Source organism: Vigna angularis, chromosome 1 (genome assembly GCF_016808095.1).
Source record: "Vigna angularis cultivar LongXiaoDou No.4 chromosome 1, ASM1680809v1, whole genome shotgun sequence".
Taxonomy (NCBI): Eukaryota; Viridiplantae; Streptophyta; class Magnoliopsida; order Fabales; family Fabaceae; genus Vigna; species Vigna angularis.
The window spans coordinates 8,744,976-8,762,798 of record NC_068970.1 but is presented as its reverse complement, the minus strand read 5'-3'; the positions used below and the strand labels follow the sequence as shown (position 1 = coordinate 8,762,798).

At 32.6% G+C, this 17,823-nt stretch overlaps 2 protein-coding genes and 1 non-coding gene across 7 annotated transcripts; 2 read left to right on the top strand and 1 right to left on the bottom strand.

Moving 5' to 3' along the window:
• Positions 1-200: 200 nt before the first annotated feature.
• LOC108332881 (protein LONGIFOLIA 2) lies at positions 201-6,015 on the top strand. 2 transcript variants are annotated; one of them, XM_052871212.1, is made up of 7 exons: positions 201-527; positions 634-792; positions 891-1,138; positions 1,517-1,587; positions 1,846-3,843; positions 3,967-4,117; positions 4,710-6,015. In XM_052871212.1, the coding sequence occupies exons 3-7, from the start codon at positions 994-996 to the stop codon at positions 5,474-5,476; spliced, it is 3,132 nt and encodes a 1,043-aa protein (XP_052727172.1). In that variant the 5' UTR covers positions 201-527; positions 634-792; positions 891-993; the 3' UTR covers positions 5,477-6,015. The 2 variants fall into 2 exon arrangements, with proteins under 2 accessions (XP_052727172.1, XP_017423702.1); XM_017568213.2 differs by having other exon boundaries at positions 4,671-6,013.
• Positions 6,016-6,534: 519 nt separating this feature from the next.
• Positions 6,535-6,606, top strand: TRNAT-CGU (transfer RNA threonine (anticodon CGU)). Its single transcript has one exon. It is a non-coding gene; the product is annotated as a tRNA-Thr (tRNA).
• A 3,052-nt stretch (positions 6,607-9,658) lies between these two features.
• Positions 9,659-14,216, bottom strand: LOC108332629 (transcription factor TCP5). Of its 4 annotated transcripts, XR_008246466.1 has the most exons (4): positions 14,021-14,216; positions 12,250-13,592; positions 10,994-11,091; positions 9,659-10,040 (listed from the first exon to the last, which is right to left on the bottom strand). XR_008246466.1 is itself a non-coding variant. In XM_017567950.2 (2 exons), exon 2 carries the CDS (start codon positions 13,498-13,500, stop codon positions 12,406-12,408), a length of 1,095 nt encoding a protein of 364 aa, XP_017423439.1. In that variant the 5' UTR covers positions 13,501-13,592; positions 14,021-14,216; the 3' UTR covers positions 12,110-12,405. The 4 variants fall into 4 exon arrangements, 2 of the variants coding, with proteins under 2 accessions (XP_017423439.1, XP_017423444.1); XR_008246467.1 differs by lacking the exon at positions 10,994-11,091; XM_017567950.2 differs by lacking the exons at positions 9,659-10,040; positions 10,994-11,091 and having other exon boundaries at positions 12,110-13,592.
• Between the last annotated feature and the right edge of the window lie 3,607 nt (positions 14,217-17,823).

Here is a 17,823-nt window from a genome sequence, read left to right as displayed (position 1 = left end):
TTAGTTGAAATTGTTTAAAAAATATATATCTTTTTTACGCAAATGGTCCCCTAACCTAATTGGTCAGGGAAAGAGAAATAAAAATGGCCAGTCGTATCTCAGTATGGAGGACAACTGAATTGACCCACTAAACTTTTCTCAATTTTGTTGTCTTTCTTACAATGAAAATGCTATATATAATATATAACCAAAACAAAAGACATGGACTTTCTGACCAGCTCTGACCAGATTGGGTGTCCATTTTCACCATTCTCTAATTGTTCTCTCAGGAGAAACATTAAGACCATCTTCTTGGATATGCAGAAATTCACTTGCACTGTATACTGAAACTAGTTCATTTAGTTGGTTCAAGCTATTGTGTGTGTATTTGTTCCACTGCGTTTTTTTTCTGCAAATTTAAGGAGCATTGGCTCTTTTTAATTTGCCTGTTTCTTTATTTTTTGTAAAACCAATACCCAGAGGATATTACAAGTTCTAATTGAAAATTTTAGGAAAGACGGTACTGTCGGCAAGACTTACTCTATTTTGTAAGGAACCAAATCTATATTATTTGATGAAATCAATTAGAGAATATTTGGCATGAAATATTTACCGTGGCCCTGTAATTTAGAAATTACTTTTTTTTATGTGTAGCTACGATGGAACTCAACCTCTTTGTGAATGCTGCATATGGAACTGCACAACATAGACCTGGAGAATTGCTCCATTGACTTGTAGTTGTCTTATTAACTGTGTCTGTACTAAAGTTTAGTGAGCAAAGGGTTTAAGCCCAATGGATTGATTTTTCGGAAGGTAAGGACTAAGGACCCTTTGAGCTGTCTGAAATACTGATTCTGTGTTATACTAATTGTTGCTTAACTGACTCTGCAAGCTTCGTTTGCACTTGGTAGTGTTGGTAGATTTGGAGTACAAATCATGAAGCTCTTGAAGAGGGAGTAATTGTAATTGATTGTGGTAGTTGAGAGGTCGAGTTTAATTCGAGAAGAGGTAGATATGGCAGCAAAGTTCTTGCATTCTTTAGCAGATGACAACCCAGATTTAAAAAAGCAGATAGGATGCATGACTGGGATTTTCCAACTCTTTGATCGTCATCACATTATTTCCTCTCCCCACATTACCCAGAAGAGGCATCATACAGGTAATCCTTTGGTAGTTGCTAGTCACGTGTTTCTATAAATTTATTTTATGTCAGCATGGCTTTCATAAGTTGATCTTTTTTTTGTTTTCTTTCTGTTTTCCTTTCATCGGTTTCATATGTTTTATCACCAGTGCTGTTTCTTAATGGTTGATTTGTCACAAGGATACTAGTCTCATGTCGTAGTCTTGGGTTTCAACTCTTTTTTGTTTTGTTTGTCTTGGTCCCTTTGAACTTCATTCGATTCTTTGCACATATTACTAAATTAGGTCTCCATAAAATAATTAGCTCATGACCTTTGCACCACTCAGTGTTGGTTCCTGGCCTTGTTTATCTATTTCATTAGAGTGTTCGAATCTAACGTTTCTGTTTTTGTCTTAGGTTATTCCCTCTTCAATTATGACAGTCTGGAAACAGGTTCTAATATCATACACCAGCCGCAATCAACAGCTGTAAGAACCTTCCTTTACATGTTTCACAAATTGTATACCGTTTATGCTTCACAAGTTCTTGAATAATATTTCAATTTGAGGAATGGAAGTTATGCTACCGGATCAAATTTTGGGTCGAGTAAATTTGTACTAACTACTTGTGTCAGATGTAAAAAGGCTGAGAATTGGTTGTTATCTTCCTGAAAATCGTTTCAGCATTTGCTGATTAAGTTTAATTGAATGGAACTAAACTTAGGCCATTTCGTGAGTTTGTTGCAGGATATGAGGGGTATGAGTGATAAGCACAAAATTTCAGCTGAATCATCGAGAACCTCATTCTGTTCCTCTTGTTCATCATCCATGTCCTCTTTGGACTATAAAGCTGAAGCAGATGCTCCCTTTGACCGGATTGGTTTTCCTGAAACTCCTATGAGGGACCCAGTCATGAACCAAGCAAGTACCTCTCCCCATTTAGGATGTCCATCCCTTGATCTGAGGGATGTGGTGAAGGAATGTATATATAGGGAAGCCAGAGGACTGTGCAGAGAAAGGGATTCCCCTAGACAATTTCAGATGTCTAAATCTGTTGATAGAAAGCAAACTCCTATTGATCTAAAGGAGTCCTTGCGAGTCCTTGCTATACTTAGAGAAACACCTCGGCATTATGTTGAAGCTAAAGAACTTCCTAGACTATCAAATGAAGTAAAAGATGGACATTGGCATTCCATTTCAAAGGATGCTCCTCGGTTTTCTTATGATGGAAGAACAACATGTGAGGTATCTTTTGACTCGCATGATACCTTGAAATGCCCACAAAAGCTAAAAGAGCTTCCTAGACTTTCACTGGACAGTAGGGAAGGTTCATGGCGCTCAAACGGCTCTGATTCAAAACTCAGTAACCTCTCAAGAAATTCCAATACAGGTGACGCCTCCACCTCAGTTGACAACATTTCTAGTCTACAACAGCGTTCAGCATCTCAGAGACGGCCACCTGGTATTGTAGCAAAGTTAATGGGCTTGGAAGCATTGCCAGAGTCCTATGTGGCTAGTGATACCAAGTCAAGTTTGAGTGAAACTGACTCAAGTAAAGGTAATAATCAGTTTGGGAAAAATGGATTCGTTACACCACTTCCAGTTTCTAATTTCCCTGAATTCCCATTGAAAGAGAAAGAGATGACTTCCCCACGGTGGAAGAATCCCGATTTGGTTGTCAAACCAATATTGAGTACAAGGTTTCCCATTGAACCTGCACCATGGAAGCAGCCGGATGGGAACCTAAGCTCTGAGAAACTAACTTCCAGGGTCATAAAACCTACAGCAAGAACCCCGGATTCATTTCCTTCAGTTTATAGTGAGATTGAGAATAGATTAAAGGATCTTGAATTTAAACAATCTGGAAGGGATCTCAGAGCACTCAAACGGATATTAGAAACAATGCAAGTAAAGGGTCTATTAGAGAGCAGAAAAGAAGAACAAGCTTCAAATGTTGTTAGAAATAAAAGAGACTATGAACTAAAATCGACCTCAATTCAGCATTCTACGAGGCAGGAAACAGCCTGGGAATCTGATTCTGCAGTGGCTATAGAGTCACCAATAGTGATCATGAAACCAGCAAAAAATGTTGAAAAAAGTGGACCTTTTGCTTCTTCAGTCTTTCCAATTCATGAACTTTCTGATTCCGACAAACTTCAGAGTGATGGTGTACATGTACGTGGTAAAAAAGGCACACCTTCCAGTCAAATAGCCAAAGACCGGTCTCCTAGAACAAGTCCCAAGGATGCTTCTACCAGTTTTAGCGAAAAGAAAGCGAATAGTATCAAGACTATAAAATCAACACAATCCCTACCAAGGTCTACACAATTTCCAAAAGAAAATGGTCCAAGCTCAGTAAAGAGTTCAGGATCTGCTAGCCCAAGAATGCAGCAGAAGAAGTCAGCATCGGAGAAGCAATCTTGCCTTCTTACCTCATCATCAGATTCAAATAATCCCAGAAGGCAGTTCTGTAAGCAGACAACACACTCAGGTTCTCCCAGTCAAAAACTGAGACCTAAAGTCCCTAATTCACAGAGCAGTGATGACAGACTCAGTGAGACTAGCAATGAACAAAGAAGTTTAAGTAGCCAGTGGGATGAAGTATCTCTGCAATCAGACAGTATGTCTTTCGACTCAAAGATGGATATTGAAGTTACCAGCAATTTACAATCTGCTGAAGTTGTTGATAGCCAATGCCCATCTAGGAAGGCTGTTGAGCATTTGGTTTCAGGATCCATGCATAAGGTTAGAACTACGATGATCTCTTTTCATTCAATATTTCTGATTAGTTCAATGAGAACATTAAAACTTTTAGGAGTAATATATTCCAATTATCAGTCGATATCTAATTTTTACTAAATTTTGCAGAAATCAACTCCGAGGTGGGATGAGGATGAGTCAATTGCAGAACTTACAACACACGCCTCAGATCATCCAAGTCTCGGATCAGTTGTTGATGTCTCAGTATACAAATTCGGTATGCCATCCCCAGTAAAGAATATATCCTATTCTCGTAAAGGTAATATTTCTGTCTTCCAAATCACAATAAAAAAAACGGAGTTTTATAGTCAGATTAAAAAAGACAAATTCCTGGCTTTGTCAGTCAGTTCATCCTCAAGATTGATTACAACATTATGTTTAAAAGAAATTTTAGTCCTTTTCTACCTGAAATGCTACCTCCTGTAAGAGATTAGAAATCCTTTTCTTGTGATGGATTGACCATAACTAGAGTTGACCATGCTGATATCCTACAAAGACGTCAAAGTAATTTGTCACTTAGATATGATGATGATGCATAACTGTATTTGAGCCACTGATTTTTCTGGTTCGTAGCCATCCTTATTAAGTAACGTTCAAATTTTCTCAAAGGCAAGTGCGATGAGCATCACATTCAAGGTGTCTTAGGCTTTATGTTTTCTTCCTGGCATAATCTTAATTTTCTGATAAAATTGAAGCAAGTATTCACTAGAAAAGAAATTTTAATGTGTATATTTCACATGTAATAGTCTAATATAATTTGCAAGATTTGTACGTTCCTATAGACTATTTACCTATAAGCTCAAATTCTGCAGTTGAAAACGCTCAAGAATCTAAAGAAAATTATCATACAGATCAGTGGAGCCCAGCAGAAGGCCTCTTCATTAACAATACAAGATATAGAGAGATCAACCACAAGAAATTGCAAAGCATAGGTCGCCTTATTCAAAAGCTTAGACAGCTAAACTCAAGTCACGATGAGACTAGAATCGATTACATAGCTTCCCTTTGTGAAAATACAAACTCAGACCACAGATACATTGCTGAGATACTATTGGCTTCAGGTCTACTTCTGAGAGCTTTGAGTTCTGAGCTGCTGACATTTCAACATCACTCATCAGGTCATCCCATTAATCCTGAGTTATTCCTTGTGTTGGAACAAACCAAGTTAAGTAGTTTGCTTTCGAAAGAAGGGGGCAGCGATGGAAAAATTGCTTACAGGAAGCCAAATACGGAGAAGTGGCACAGGAAACTCATCTTTGATACTGTGAATGAGATTCTTCGTACAAAGCTAGGCTCTTCTCGTGAGCCATGGTTCAAGCCGGATGGACTTACAAGGAAATTCGTCACTGCACAGAAGCTTCTTAAAGAACTATGCTTTGAGATACAAAAACTTAAATATGTAAAACCAGATAGCAAAGATGAAGGGGATGATCTGAAAAGTATGCTAGGGGAAGATGTGATGCGTCACTCGGAAAATTGGACAGGTTTCCCTGGTGAATTACCCGGGGTTGTGTTGGATGTTGAGAGACAGATATTTAAGGACTTAATTGATGAATTTGTGATTGATGAAAGTTTGGGAGTGACGTACAATAGGCACAGCAAGCTATTTGGAAAGTAGTTCATTTCATTTGTTCATTTACAAATAATATTTTTTGTATCAAATCCATGAAAGTTTAAGGATTAAGAGCTTTGATTGTTTTTGCTAAGCTGTGAAGCAAGTAACTTTAACACGGATTTACATCATAAGTATTCTCAAAAATTGATGGTGGAACTTGTGTGGCAGCTATAACTTTGGCTTCTGAAATTGAGTTTGTCTTCACCAATTTCCTTGAGAGAAAAATATTGAAGTTGCATACCTCAATGAAAGTGGAGAAAAAAACTGGCAAATGCCATGCACATGTCTCTTGAAGAATCCATATTGTAGGCCAACAAAAGGGTTCAATGTCCATCTCCTTTTTACTGTAAAATCTGCTACATTCTTGTAGAAAGGAATTGATGTACCAAATTCCAAAGTAGCTATAAGGTTAGTGATAAAAGTTAGAAAAGAGGGCAAGAGAGGTTGTGGTTTAACTCTCCCATTAATATTTGGGAGATATAAAATTGATTTGAAGATTTGGAAAGAAGAATATAAGAGATTATAGATACAACTCCTCCACTAATAAAAGAATACCAAATTCCAAGCCATGAAATCAGAATACTGTTCCGGATTGCACTTGTGACATTCAATAGTCATCAATCCAAAGACATATATGCAAAATTTAGGCATAGAATCAACTTCACTGAATTCTGTACTTAATGGTTAGAACTGAAAATAACTTATGCTGCAAACTTTCTTCGGAGTTGAACGGTTAATGAAAAGATAAAATTAATTAATTAAAAGGGTAGGTAGTAGAGAAATTAGAAGATAATGGCTATAGACCGAGAAAGACAAATAAATCAATGTGCTTATATTTTATTTGATAAATTTAGACATGTTGCTGTTTTGCAAAAAAATAGTATAAAATGAGAAATAAAAAGCAAGAAGCATGGGGTAAATTTGGGATAATTTTACTTTATATATAGTTTCCATCAATAATATAAAATGAGAAATAAAAAGCAAGAAAAACGAGAAATCTCTTATTACCTTGATTAATAAATAATATAATAAATACTAATACAAATCCCATATATCGACCAGCCTCCGTAGCATAGTGGTAGTGCGTTCGCTTCGTAAGCGAAAGGTCGTGAGTTCGATCCTCGCCGGGGGCTTTTCCCTCTAAATTATTACTTTTGATGTTTTTATGCTTTTTACTTATTTTCCATCTTCAATTATTAATCAAATCAAACACACTTATTGCGCCAGTCTGATTATCAATCCTATGCATAATAAAATGTAAAACAACATGTTTTTAATTTAAAAAATAAATAAAAAAGCACCAAATTAGTCCCGCGTCTCATTTATTTTGAAACTATTTTTATATTTTCTAATTACTTTTTCTGAAATATGAAAAAAAAACACACCCAAAATTATCAGTTTAAGATATAAAAAATACATTTGGCAATGACTATTTGGCAATGTTTTAAAAATGGGATGTGTCAATGAGTTCAGTAATCCAGAAACAAATTAAATATTCTAGCCTGTTTACAAATTACACTTTGTATTTGGTAACCAAGAAACACCAATAAATAAATAAACAACAGAAAAATGAAGTATTTAAAATGTCATTGAATTCTTGTTAAAATGCATAAAGAAAAGAAAATGATATAATTTGAAGAAGAAAAGAAAGAATTGGAGGTAGCATGAGTGGTCCCTTATCTATCCAATGTTCATGAAAATCAACAATGAAAATTTGTTTGTTGGCAAAGAGTGCTCTTTTGATCTGCATGCCTATAAACTGTATGCAACTTACCTATATGCTTCTGTTTTTCCTTTTTCTTCTAACTCTATATGGATTATGGTCAATTTGTTAGATACAACAAGTACTTCTATGCCACACAAAAAATAGTAAAACAACAACAACAAATAGGACCACTTCTATATTCAAGCCTTTATATATATATATATATATGCTTATAGTGCTACAAAATGACATTATTCCTATTATAATATTATACACTTCATTTCTTTATTATCATTATTAGTATAATTATAAGAATAAAGAGAAAAGTAAAACTTTATGTATGCTACTAAGATAAATTTATGTTTTGTTTGAAGTTCTAACCCATTGAAATAATATCGTTAAAATTAATCATTTTATATAGGATATCTGTTTACCGTTTATAATTTCTTCCTGATTTTATTTTTAAAAGATATTTTGAATATCCAAAAGATAAATATATATTTATTTATTTTTAATCTTAAAAATATAAAATTATTGGATATATTAGAATACGTTTTTATTTCTATGTCAATTTATTTTATTTTAAAAATTAACTAATTAGTAAATATGGTAAATGCTAATGAATTAGCAATGGTTAGAAATTAAATTTATATGTTAACGAATTTCTAAGAAAATCTTTCCTTTGAATAAAATTAAATGAATTGTGTTTGAAATTTTTATTATTACAATTATAGTAGAATTTAATTAATATGCATTCTCAAGCTATTATGGTTAGAATAGATTGTCAATATATGCATGATTTTTTTGCAAGCTGAATTTGATTGAAATAAATAACAAGTTGGCAAACATGTTTTCAGAGAAGGCATTATTGCAAAATATAAATTCTATAACACATTGTTTATAGTAGTTGTTAAACAATCGATGTTAGCAAAATACAGTAACACTTGGTAAATAAATGCAACTTTATACACGAATTATAATTTAATTAATGTAAATCATATATTTTACACATCGGCTTCAAATTGAAGTTATGGCTCCTACCCAAAATCACCCACCCCACATCGTTCTAAACTGAGGAATTTGTTTTATTAATGTCAATTGAAAATCTTGTAAGATTTAGGATTTAGGTTTTAGACTGTTAGATTTTTTTTATATAATTAGAATGTGAGTTGAGTTTGTAAAGTCTTGTTTATTGTAAACACCACTTGAAATATGACTTGGAGGTAATTAAATGAAAACTTGAGTTGAACTAGTAATGTGACTTTGTGAAACTTTAATTAGTTTACCAATAACTTGACCTAAACTTAGTGATAGATAGATACAAACCATTATAAAAATTCTTTTTTTTTGTGTTTCTTAATTTTATTTAAAAAAAAGGAAAACAAACATGGTTGTTTGACAAAACCAAAAAAAAAAATATACGTGATATTTGTTAAAAGATTTTTAAATTAAAATTTAATTCTTGTAAATTTCTGTATTAATACAGGTTAAACAAACATCTCCTCCCTTTTAAAAAAAGTGGTCATTATACTTATCGAAATACAGTAAAAACTATGTATGTGAGATAATATATCTAACAATACTTAAATATAAGGAAATTTCATCTACCAAATTTAAGCATGGAAATCATCACAATAAATACTAGGAAAATTTAGAAAATACATATTTTATTTTATGAAATCAAGAATATTAAATAAACTTAACTAACATCCTTAATTAGTGTGAAATTACGTAACTTCACTTGTATGCAAGTCTAGAGGTAGTAACCTGACCAAATATTTAAATTGTCATTATTATTAAGCAAGATGATATAATTAATATCATAATTTCAACCATGCAATGACATGTATCTCACAAAACTAAACCTATATATATATATATATATATATATATATATATATATATATATATATATATATATATTCACCGAGTGTACTAAATTGAGGGAAATTCTCTAGAACTAATGAGCTTGAAACTCAATTTTTCTATTGAAAATTATTCAAAACATTAAAGTTAGCACAAATGGTTAAGTGTTGCACAAATTAAGCAATACAATCTGGAAACAAAAAATTATATATACAATCTGTAAATTTTTTTAGAAAAGATATAATAAAGTAAAATATGAACATGTGTACTACTAATTATGTAGGTCTACATCGAAAACCAACTATACTGAGTTTCTTGAATCAAAATCGAAACAACTTTTACTATGTCCAAAGCTTTTGTGATAACTAAAATATTTTCTGATATTTCATCTTGAGATTATTAAGTGAGCTAACATGTGAGTATTCTGTTGAAGAATGCAGTTGATAATTTAGGTCAGTCTGTTGTTTACTTTTTTACTTTAATGGAGGAAGCTTTAATTATGAGGGTGTGCAGTAATTATATAAAAAAAAATATAGTAAGTGGAGGGTAATGCGGCACACCAAACTTCACATGGCAGTGGTAACTGTTGTAAGAAAAAAAAATGGCATATCCATAAATGTAACTGCTTCGTCTTTATTTCTTTGATAGTAATAAAAAGCTTAGAATTGGGACCACCATGTAAATTTTGGCTTTTTTTCTTTGATGAGAGAGCTTTAAAAACCCAATCTTGGATCTTGTGATATATTATTGTCTACAGGCAGAAGAGGAGAGACTGCTTTCAAGATCAGTACTCTGCTTCAGATTTGATGTTGCTTCCTTTTCATCATCAGAAAAACTGCAGATTCCAATACATTTTCTCACTTTTTCACTTTGTGTTACAACCATGCTTCTATCAGTTCCATGCCTTCATCAATATGCTGTTAAAGAGGCTACAAAGATGAACCCCTTTTCGATTTCCTATTTCCCTTCACTATTTATATCTTTCTCCTCTCGCTCCTGCACCATGCAAACAAACACACATTTTATCAACCTTATCTTTTTTTAACTTTTAAATTACCATATTAATTTTAACCTAAAGTTGTTTAATAGTTTTAAGAAACATATATTTCCAACCTTATGTTTTATTCTTAAGAAATCCTTTTAAGAGATCCTTTTATTTTGAAGAAGGACGTTTTTACAAATGCTTTTAATATCATAACATCACATACTGTATACACTATCTATTATTTTCATTTGTTTCCATTTAGATAGTAAAAAGAAAAAAAAAAACATGCATTCGTTAACAATAACATATTTATGACAAACCAATGAATTAACCAACCATACCACACGCTTGCATGTATATGATGTAAACGATGAAATTAAACGCATAAACTTAATGTACATACACGCATATATTTACTTACATTGCTACTTACCTTTTTTTTTTGTTGGGATAACATAACTACATAATCTTAGCCTATGCAACCGTATCACTAGACGAAAAAAAAAACGTAAATGCGTATTTTACTTTTATCAGAAAAAGAATTTATAAATGTAAACCATAATGAATAAATGCATATATTTATCCGTAAATTCTGTTATAAATAAAATATATATATTTTTATAGGGTAGTTGTAGGTATGAATGAATAGGTTCAGTATCCCTTTATAGACAAAAATCTACATTTATCTAATGAAATGAAAAGTGTATCCTCCTCCCTTAATATCTTTTCCCTTTTCGATTGATGAAAATTCTTTTGTGACGAAAATGTTTCAGTTAGTTATTTTTGTTTATTCTATTATCTCCTCCATCACTCGTGTCGTGAGAAGAGCACTTTGCTCTATTTGTAGACTCATGAGAATCTTCGTTCTACAAGTTCTTTTATAACTGGGTTTCTTAGATTTTGCTTTTTGGTTGTAGATATTTTTTAAGCAATACTATAAATGATGAAAGAAAAAACACAAAACCTTCTCACGAGGTAATTATTATGGCTGTTAGGCCGAACCGTTGCGATCCTTTTGCATCATACGCATGTCTTGGTTTCACTCAGCTTAAATCTGACATTCTGAAAATAGCAATTATGCAGAAAGCTTAAATATGAGTGCATGGATGTGTACAGGTGAGAGAAGCGTTCTTGGGATTGATTTCCCCGAGTCGTTCAACACTTCCTTGGTCAAATCGTCCGTAAAAAGCAACACATGTTAGGAGAAAAAAGTTCAAGAGCAGCAGCGTTAAATGGCAAATAAAATAATATATTGCTCATCAAGACACTTGGAGTCATTTCGAAAATCCCCATTACTCCTATAGCTTCCATTTGAAATGAGAGGACAGCATGCAAGTGTGTGAGAGTGAGAGCACGTAAAGTTCAAAAAAGTAAGAACAGTGTATATGTTGATCAAGCTACATCAATTATGTATGCATGTTGGACTTCATAATTAATCAATTGTACTCTTTTCAAACAAACATTACCATATGCTCAGTACACAGTGATCTCAATTAGATAGCTGTGAAAATAGTACCATTTTAAGCTTCCTTTTGTACTCAAATGGGATAATAGCATTTTGAATAAAGCATAATATGTCAATGAAAGATGGAGTACAAGGCTACCCCACTTTCACGAGTTTTCTCTTATAGTACACTGATGACTTCACTTGTATTTATATATTACACCTTAATCTGACTTTCAACGTAATCATCAATTATCACTTATAACATGAAAGATAATCCAATCTAAGAGATTAAATCATCAGATAAGAAAGTCTCATGTCTGCACAAGAAAACATTTGAGGCTGATCAGTTTCGGGGTTACCTTGTTTTGATAAAATATTTACATTATGATTATTTTGTCCAAAGTTAAACCATTTAATATACATGACTCAAGTTTGTGTATATGGTGTCATGAACCAAAAAATAATTCAAGTTTAAACGAAAACACTAGAACTATTTGGACTTGAAGTCTAGTTAACAAGAGTCTACCTATAATGAAAATGATCGAACGCGTCCCACTCGGTTATTTAAGAGTTTAAACTATTAGATTAAATCATTCCAACAAATTCATATGAAAGATCTAACACATAAGCACATGAGCACTAATTCAGAATATTTTATTATACCTCGTATTCATAATGATTAATCAAATCAACAAGGTATCTAAAGGTTGCAACCACAAAGTTCAATTCAAATATAAATATTGTATATGTATAGCCAGCATTGCCATACTTACAAAATTAAGACTCACGGCTGAGTGCGAAAATTTAATTCATGTGCTTTAGCTGTTGAATACTGATATGAAGAATATCCTGGAAGGATACTACGTACCCTTATATCTTGCTTGCGTTGTTGACATCGTTTGCGACAGAAAGGGAGATGATGAGGAGCTTCAAGAACGAGTACTGCCCTTACCTTGTTGGCTACGATCGCTATTATCTGAATCAAAAAGCTTGGAACTTAAAGATGTTGCAAGGCGTCTAAGAGGTGAAGTGGTGGAATGAATAGATTGGATGAGAGGATGAGGCATCATGACTTGGGAACTTGAGCTAAAGATCTGAACACTGTTGGATTGTCTTGGATCGCTTTCCACCGAGTAAAAAGCAGATGGTGTAGCAGAAGGTGGACAAAAAAGTAATTGGGGACCGGATGCTCCACAGAAATTAGAAGATGAAAATTGCACACTACTGCCACTGCTTGGATGGGAAGGAAATAATTCATGGCTTCCAAGGTGGGATAAAGATAGAGTTGAAGGTTCAGAATGATGGTAGGAGTTATGTGTGATGGCATTGTTTGACAAACCAGGTAAATAAGAGCTATTAGTCCCAAGGGGGAAGACCTTACAATGAGCTGAAGATTCTTCTCTATTGCGAGTACTAACACCAACAATTCCATTTTGATGATTTTCTAGTTCATTTGGTTTGATCCAGAACTTGCCCTTCTGGGAGGTTGAGACACTTTCAGCTAACTCCGTACGGTTTTGAGAATCTAAATCCCAATACCTTGTTGACTTTGTCATGAGGTTTTGGTTTCCCCCATCCTTTAAAAAAGAGGAATTAACACCATCATACAGGCTTCCAAGAGAGAACTGAGAGGTACCTGACAGTGGAGTTTGCTGGTGAAACTGAGCAAAACAGTGAGGAAATTGAAGTGGTGGGAGTTTATCAATATCAGATTTGGTGACTTCAAGCAACCAATCTACCACCTTGCTAGGTTGGTTCAGTCCAAGCTTGTCTTGAAGATCATATAACTGAATTGCTGTTGGCACAGACAGTCTAATCCTTCGGTCCCTCAGTCCCCTAATGGTGCAAACCTTGCTGTGCCTATCTTTTCCTCCCAAAGAACGAGACACTCGTACAATTCTTGGGTTTCTGAATGCTGACCATGATCTTGAGGTGGAGGCTGCCTTTGACAACTTTTCAATTTTAATGTTCTCGCCCTCTTGTTGATTGCCTTGCTGAACTTTACTTGAACTTTCATTCATCATGTTTCTTATAATCTCATCATTTTCTTCTTGATAATATCATACAATAAGATCAACCTTTTCGATATCATGCACTGCAACCAACTAACCCCGATCTGATAAACAAGAGGAAAGGAAAAAGTTATAATATCAGAAAACTTTTTTTTTTTTCTTACTGCGCAGTTTTTAAGTATACGTTTACAGCAAAACTATATGTGCTAAACTTGTTGCTTACTTGACTGGAAAACATCCCAGAATAGATTAAAAAATTAGAGAGCCAAAATCATGGGTCAGAAAGAAACAAGAAGATAGTGTAAAAAGTTCAACACTGAAATCAGCTTTACCAATTGTACAAGAGCACTGAAATTATGGTGGTCGAAAATTAGGGCAAAGAGAACTCTACTGAGTCAATTGATAGTGTTATGAAAGTGAATCTAAGGCAGAAAGATGAGTTTGGAGGAAAAATTGAGACATGCATGGTTAGGTTTTGAGTGAAAAGATTAGAAGCATGAGTGTGAGTAGTGAGATAAGAAGATGAACTTACGTGAGAGAGGAAAGTGTGGATATAAGGTTTTGAGCATAGAAGAAATGGAGGAGACTGCAGAAGTAGAAACTTCGTACAAATCTTCAATGTTAACTAGTGGAGCAGATGACCTCAAGTTTCGACTTCAGCCTTTTTTTTGCTGCAAAGGAATAATAATGTTGCATCGAATTGAGAATTTTTGTAAAGAAAAGGTTAGCATTTTACAGCATCATATGGGTGTAAATGTCAAAATTAATAATAATAAGAAGAAGAAGAATTAGTTCACCTTCACCATGTGGCATCCTTGTCAAGTGGCACGTCAACCATTGCTTCTCTTGACTTTCTCAATCTCTTTGCACCACATGCTCATCAGCAATTAATATTAGCCTCTGCCTTAATTAATAATCACTCTTAATCAAACTCAACTCTTAATTATTAACTTATTCAAACTTCCACTCTAATTACATTACTTTTTTCAAACTGTTTATCGCTTAGTTACTCCTTTAAAATTACAAAAAGACTGCAAAATTTACACTTTCTGTATTCTTTTTGAAGGTGAATATCAGATATTTATATCTTTTTTTTTTAAAATTAACTTGATGACTAAATTAACAGTTCACTAAAATTTAAAACACTGAATATATATATATATATATATATAAGAGGTTTTCTCTTAGTTATTAACTTATACATATACAAGAGGTTTTTCATAGTTATTAATCATAGATAGCTTCAGTGTCGGACTAATTTAGGTTTGCCTGTGCCGGCTAGCCCAACAGGACTGACAATGAAAAGTTAGGAAAAATATTTAATATTGTACCTTTATTAATCCATTTACTATTTTTAGTTCTATTTTAATAATAAATAAAAAAAGCATCAGCAACAATACATTTTAAACATAAATTTCTTAAAAATGTAGACACAAAAATATGGAGCTCTTAATTTGTATGGTCAATATTTTAAATGCAATTAACATTTTTTTGTTTGGGATATTCTTTATTTTTATTAAACTTACTAAATTCCTTGTCATATTTAAGAAAATAAACAAATTTATAACATAAATTGTTAGGAAACTATATATACGATGTAGTTTTAATCGTCTCTTGCATTATAAATTTCAGTTCTATTTTTTTTTTTAATTGTAAAGGCGTTTTAATCATTTTTATTATTTGATACGTGACATTGTTATTTATGTATTATATTTTGAAAATTTGAAATGATTAATTGTTCCTTTTTACGATAATATTTGTCTGTGTTAAAGTTTATTTTTATGTCAAAATTTAAAATTCTGAACTGGTACTTTAATTGTGGAAGTATTCTAGTTTTGTTGGTTAAGGATTGCATAAATTATTCTATACTCTTTGATATGTGTTTAATTTGTATACATGAAAAAAAAAATCTAACTGTAATTACATTTAAATTCCTCTTTTCTAAATTAGAACCTTTGTTGTATTTCAAATCTTAACTACGTACCCATAATTTAAAATTAACTTTTACAAAGACTTTTTAAAGAAAATCCCGTTTTCCTAAATTTAAATTACATTCTTTCAGAATTTAAAGTTACCTATACATAATTCCCTAAGCTTAAATTCTTACATTTTGTATTAAAATTTAAAATGTATATAAACACTTGCAAAATGCAAAGTAGGGATGAAACTCGATGTTATATTACATAGGAAATAATTGCTATAGTTTTTATTTATTGAAATGTCAAATGTTAATTAGGTCAGGAAAGAGACCGTGAAGGGGGACAAATGTTTTGAATCTATGTTACAAATTACTTTGTTCCTATTTTTAGTCTTTTTCATGACCAGTTAACGTATACTCTTTTAGTAGTTAAGTTATTTAACTTTGTTCACATGTCCCTTTTTAATTGAATGGCAAAGAATATAAAAAGGGATTATTTGAGAGAAAGAGAAAGATTCCTATATATAATGTCACGATTTATTAGCATTTTGCTATGAGCTACGCCATCTTCATACAACAATATTTTACATTTTTTCTCTTTTGTCACTTTTAATCGCTTTTTATGCTTGACAGAATTTTACAGATACAATTTATTATATCCCTTTTTAGTTTCAGAAGAGATTGTTGGGATTTAAGAAAATGAATTCTGAAAAGTAAGAGACAAAATAAATAGTGCAGTTAGATAGAAGTATATATGAAGAAAGTAAAAATAAAAAATAAAGCCTCACAGGTAAACTTTGAAAAGTTATGATGTATGTTGTTGGATTCTGATCGTTGTATTAGATGATATAGATCCATAGCTGTGCTATAGATGAGGGACCAACTTAGCCTCATAAAAGCATCCACTCAACTTATAGCTGGAAAAAAAGAGAGGGACCACAGACATATGCCAGTGAGATTTGCACACAGCACAATTAGAACTCTCTATATATGTGTATATATATACATACATATCACTCACATTGTAATAACTAGTTTGATTTCTTCTCTAATTATGCTACTTAGTTTCACAATATTAATGTGTATACTATAAGATTAATGAGTTTCTTCTACCTGAATATACTAATATTACAAGCTTTCTAGCTGATATATATATGAAGTTGCAGCTCAGACTTAGTTTATCACAGATGAACCAAAAACTAGAAGCATATGGTTCAGTAAATCAAGTATAGAATATCTAAACCGTTTCCTAATTAGGTTTTTGTGTTATATGGTTCAGTAAATCATGTCGTTATATGCATATAAGAGTAATTGATGTGTATTAGTTGGCCTTATAGAGAGAATATGTTGCTTTGAAAAAGAGAATCACGCGTATGTTTGTAGAGAGCATATGTATATGTAGAATCCCTAGCTAGCTAACTCTCGGGTGTTCTGTGTCCAAAGTCGAAAAAAGAAAAAAACATAATGAATCTTCTTTCTAATGTTGTGTACTGAGGTTAGAGACAAGGAGTAAGAGCCTTCAGCTTTTCCCTTCAAAATATCCACAAAGTAGGAATCTTCGCCTAAATTATTGAGAGTTCATCATCAGGACACACTGCAACTGCCATTGTTGAGTACTGATCAAAAGCTGAACCAATACTTTTAAACTCAAAACCCTAAGTGGGGTTAAGACCTTGTCAACCACATATATATGAACCTTGCAGTAATAAGTAAGATGAAAATTTAATATTTCTGCACCCACCTCTTACACGACATACATTAGTTTCAAAATCAATCAGATTTAAAATAAATAAAAAAATGCAAAAAATGGTATTATTTGCGGCAGGACACAAGAAACCCTAAAATTTTTTAGAACTTTGTCATTTGAGATAAAGATGGCCCATTTAAAGTATTCAGTTTTCGTTTGCAGAAAACAGAAAATGATGACTTCGAAGATTGTTGTCAATTTGTTTCTCTTTCTCAAGGGTTTTTTTAGTTTTATGTGCCCAGCGTTATCCTTATGTCTGCAACCTATTGCAGAAAAAGTAATGAACTCAACAATAATAGGAGTTTCTACTAAATACTCCTATTTTATATATGATGATGATGTAATTATTTACCCCCAGTTCTTTAAGCATTGAAATAATTATTTGAAAAATACCCCTATTACCTAGATAGGATTCCTTAATTTATAATTAACTTCTATTAATTTGAATGAACTTAATTAATGTATAATCAAATTTTGATTACTCTAGACCAAATACACACCCAAATAGTAGATAAAATTGCATTTGGAACCTTTTGAACTAAATACCAGAGTTACCATCTATAGAGAGAATACACTATATATTGAGTTGTCTAAACTCTCTGAAAAAGGTTAAGTTTCTACAAATAAACCAGTGTAATCATAGACTATTTTTAATTACAAATGTTTTTCT

What these genes read in the sequence shown, in the direction of transcription:
- LOC108332881 (XM_017568213.2), top strand. Translation starts at nt 994, where the DNA reads ATGGCAGCAAAGTTCTTGCATTCTTTAGCAGATGACAACCCAGATTTA. An exon ending in TTTCAGGATCCATGCATAAG is followed by an intron (nt 3,844 to 3,966) that starts GTTAGAACTACG and finishes TAAATTTTGCAG; the next exon opens with AAATCAACTCCGAGGTGGGA. An exon ending in TATATCCTATTCTCGTAAAG is followed by an intron (nt 4,118 to 4,670) that starts GTAATATTTCTG and finishes CAAATTCTGCAG; the next exon opens with TTGAAAACGCTCAAGAATCT.
- LOC108332629 (XM_017567950.2), bottom strand. Translation starts at nt 13,500, where the DNA reads ATGATGAATGAAAGTTCAAGTAAAGTTCAGCAAGGCAATCAACAAGAG.